The sequence below is a fragment of the Solanum tuberosum genome, unplaced genomic scaffold (genome assembly GCF_000226075.1).
Source record: "Solanum tuberosum cultivar DM 1-3 516 R44 unplaced genomic scaffold, SolTub_3.0 scf00014, whole genome shotgun sequence".
NCBI classification, from domain to species: domain Eukaryota; kingdom Viridiplantae; phylum Streptophyta; class Magnoliopsida; order Solanales; family Solanaceae; genus Solanum; species Solanum tuberosum.
Window position 1 is genome coordinate 3178868 of NW_006238939.1, and position 2777 is coordinate 3181644.

At 32.2% G+C, this 2777-nt stretch overlaps 1 protein-coding gene across 1 annotated transcript in view; it reads left to right on the forward strand.

Moving 5' to 3' along the window:
* The first annotated feature begins 594 nt into the window (after positions 1 to 594).
* Positions 595 to 2777, forward strand: part of LOC102583671 (nucleobase-ascorbate transporter 6-like) — an 8511-nt gene continuing 6328 nt past the window's right edge. Inside the window, exons 1-3 of the mRNA XM_006339927.2 lie at positions 595 to 842; positions 1911 to 2008; positions 2117 to 2290. Of these exons, the coding sequence (XP_006339989.1) occupies positions 731 to 842; positions 1911 to 2008; positions 2117 to 2290 (384 nt within the window). The 5' untranslated portion in view covers positions 595 to 730. The remainder of the gene's footprint in view (positions 843 to 1910; positions 2009 to 2116; positions 2291 to 2777) is intronic.

The window sequence follows — 2777 nt, forward strand, 5'->3', positions numbered from 1 at the left end:
TTTTTTGATCTTATAATTTTAAAAGTATCATATGAAAGTTATCAAAAATTTGAAAAAACATTTTTATTTTAAACTAAATATTTATTCTTTTGTTTCCTTTCAAAATTTTATACCAGTCCCGACTAAAAGTTACAATAAGTAATATAACATATCAAAATATAATTGGATTTAATTTCGTTTATCATATAATTTTTAATAAATAAATCCATTATTATTGATGTAGAAAATAAATTTAAATAGTTATGCAATAAAAAGTATGTCATATAATGTTTTTTAAAAAAAAAATTCATACCTAATATAAAAAGTCCGAAGAGAAAAAACTGTCATTATTTAAAATGAAAAGTGGTTATATCACTTTCTCCGAGAAAAATTTGAAAATACATTAATATATTTTTATTATTAAAAAATATTTTACTAGAAAAGGACATTTTTTTATATAGTCAAAATATATAGGAGTAAGATAAAAGGATATTTTAGTTTAGAGTATAAAGTTTAGACTGGCAAGCACTAGTTGTTACAGTTTGATTTTCTTTATTTTTTACAGTTGGAATAAAGTGAACAGGTAGTATATGGTGTAGTAGTGTCATGTGGTTTGTTGTTCGAATCTCTGGTTTCCAAATAGACAAATGAGTTTTGAGTGTTTCCTCTAGAAACTGGAAAGTGGAAAGTTGGGTAAATTTTGTGTTACTGTTAAACAGTTGAGTATCCCTTGAGTTGTAGTGAGGAAAAAATGGCAGGTGGAGGAGCAGCTCCAGCAGCAAAATCAGATGACCCAGCGCCACATCCAACAAAAGATCAGCTTCCTAATGTTTCCTATTGTATTACTAGTCCTCCTCCATGGCGTGCGTAACTTTCTTTTACATCTTTTCCTTTTCCTCAACTCTCTCTGCCTAACTCATTTACAGAATTTGTTTCACCTAACTAATTTTTGTTTGACCACTTGATTTATTCACTACTAAATTCGCAACGAATTATGTTTTTGTTGCCAAATTGACATGTTCAAATTTTTGAACAATTATGTGGTCTCCCTTCTTCTAGCCGCATCCTTTTGATAGTAATGAAGATTTTTGTTGGAGAAATTGTTTCAGAGAGGTTCTCTGTGTTGAGATATAGATTTGATGGAGGAGAGGCAAACTGTTGACGATTATGTAACAAATTTATTTTATTAGAATTTCAGGCCAAGAGGGAGATTTGTTGGCTATTATTTGCCCTAAGTTTCCTAACATAAATAGGTTTTTCTCATAAGAAAAGGTTTAACATTGACTAGCTTTTTTCTTGTAGGAAAAGGTTTAAAATTGGCTAGTCCTTTTCTGGTAGGAAATTGTTTAGAACTCTATAAATAGAAACTTGTTCCTTCTAACTTAATCTGCAGTCAAAATGTAGTGTTTAACGACTTTGAGAGTTTTGGTTAGGGGGAGAATTTGTGGGACACAAGCTTGATACGTTATCACTTGTGTGAACCTACCATGTATTCCGAGTGAATTGGTTGAGGTTATTTCTCTCTATATTTTGTACTCTCAAGTTTATATAGTGGATTGTTCATCTCCTTTGTGGACGTAGGTTGATTGACCGAACTACGTTAAATCTTTGTGTCGTTTGGTATATTTCTCGTTTGGTCTTTTGAAGTTTGCTTTGCTAACTTCCGCATTACACCTAATTGTTTCGGTCCTAACAGAAAGTTCACACAACTTGTTCAAGAGTTTCATGGCCAGTAGGCTCATTTTGTGAAACTATTATATTGGTGTTTGACATAAAGTGATTATTATGCTTCCTCCTATTGCTCTTGAACAAAGAGTCAAAGACATAACCGGACACTTCTCTGTACTAACTTCTTTAAATGTGTTTTTACCAATTTCACAATAATCTGGATGTTGTATCATGTTGATTTTGTTTTAATTGTTGGAATGCAGCTGAGGCTATCCTTCTTGGATTTCAACATTATCTTGTTATGCTTGGTACAACAGTTATCATTCCTACCGCGTTGGTTCCCCAAATGGGAGGTGGAAATGTGAGGCCTTTTAACACTATTAAGTTGTTTAACTACATAACCCATGATTGATTTTTGGCCTCGAATAGTGTTATCCTTCTTTAATGGAATATTACGCGACTTTTGCAGGAGGAAAAAGCAAAAGTTATCCAGACAGTGCTATTTGTTTCTGGGTTGAATACCTTGTTGCAGACTTCCTTTGGGACTAGGCTGCCCGCTGTGATTGGCGGGTCCTATACCTTTGTTGCACCTACAATTTCAATAATCCTTTCTGGTCGATGGGAAGACCCAGACCCTGTCTCGGTTGGTCGCTTCAGACATTGTATTTTGTCTTCTGTGTGAATATGCAATGAATCTCAGCATTTAAACGTCAAAAAAGAAATAACAACTAGTTTTTAATTATTATGTTGCTTGCATTTAGCAATTTTAAACTAGCTGCTTATTTTTTTCTTTTTATGATTCGTATTGGTGTATCCTTTTATTCTCTAACGGAAGGGAAAATATGTGGAGACACAGGGTGTGTTTGGTATGAAGGAAAATGTTTTCCATGGAAAATGTTTTCCTAGAAAATGTTTTCCTAGAAAACAAGTTGATTTTTGACTTATTTTCTCATGTTTGGTTGGTGAGTAGAAAATATTTTTCGAAAAAGATTTTTAGTGTTTGATTTATGAATGAAAAAATATTTTTGAGAAATATCTTTTATTTTTACTAGAGTAGAAAATAATTTTTGAAATTGAATTTTTTTTTAAAAAACAAACTTAAATTTTTTTGGGGCGTGGGGAGGGGGCTG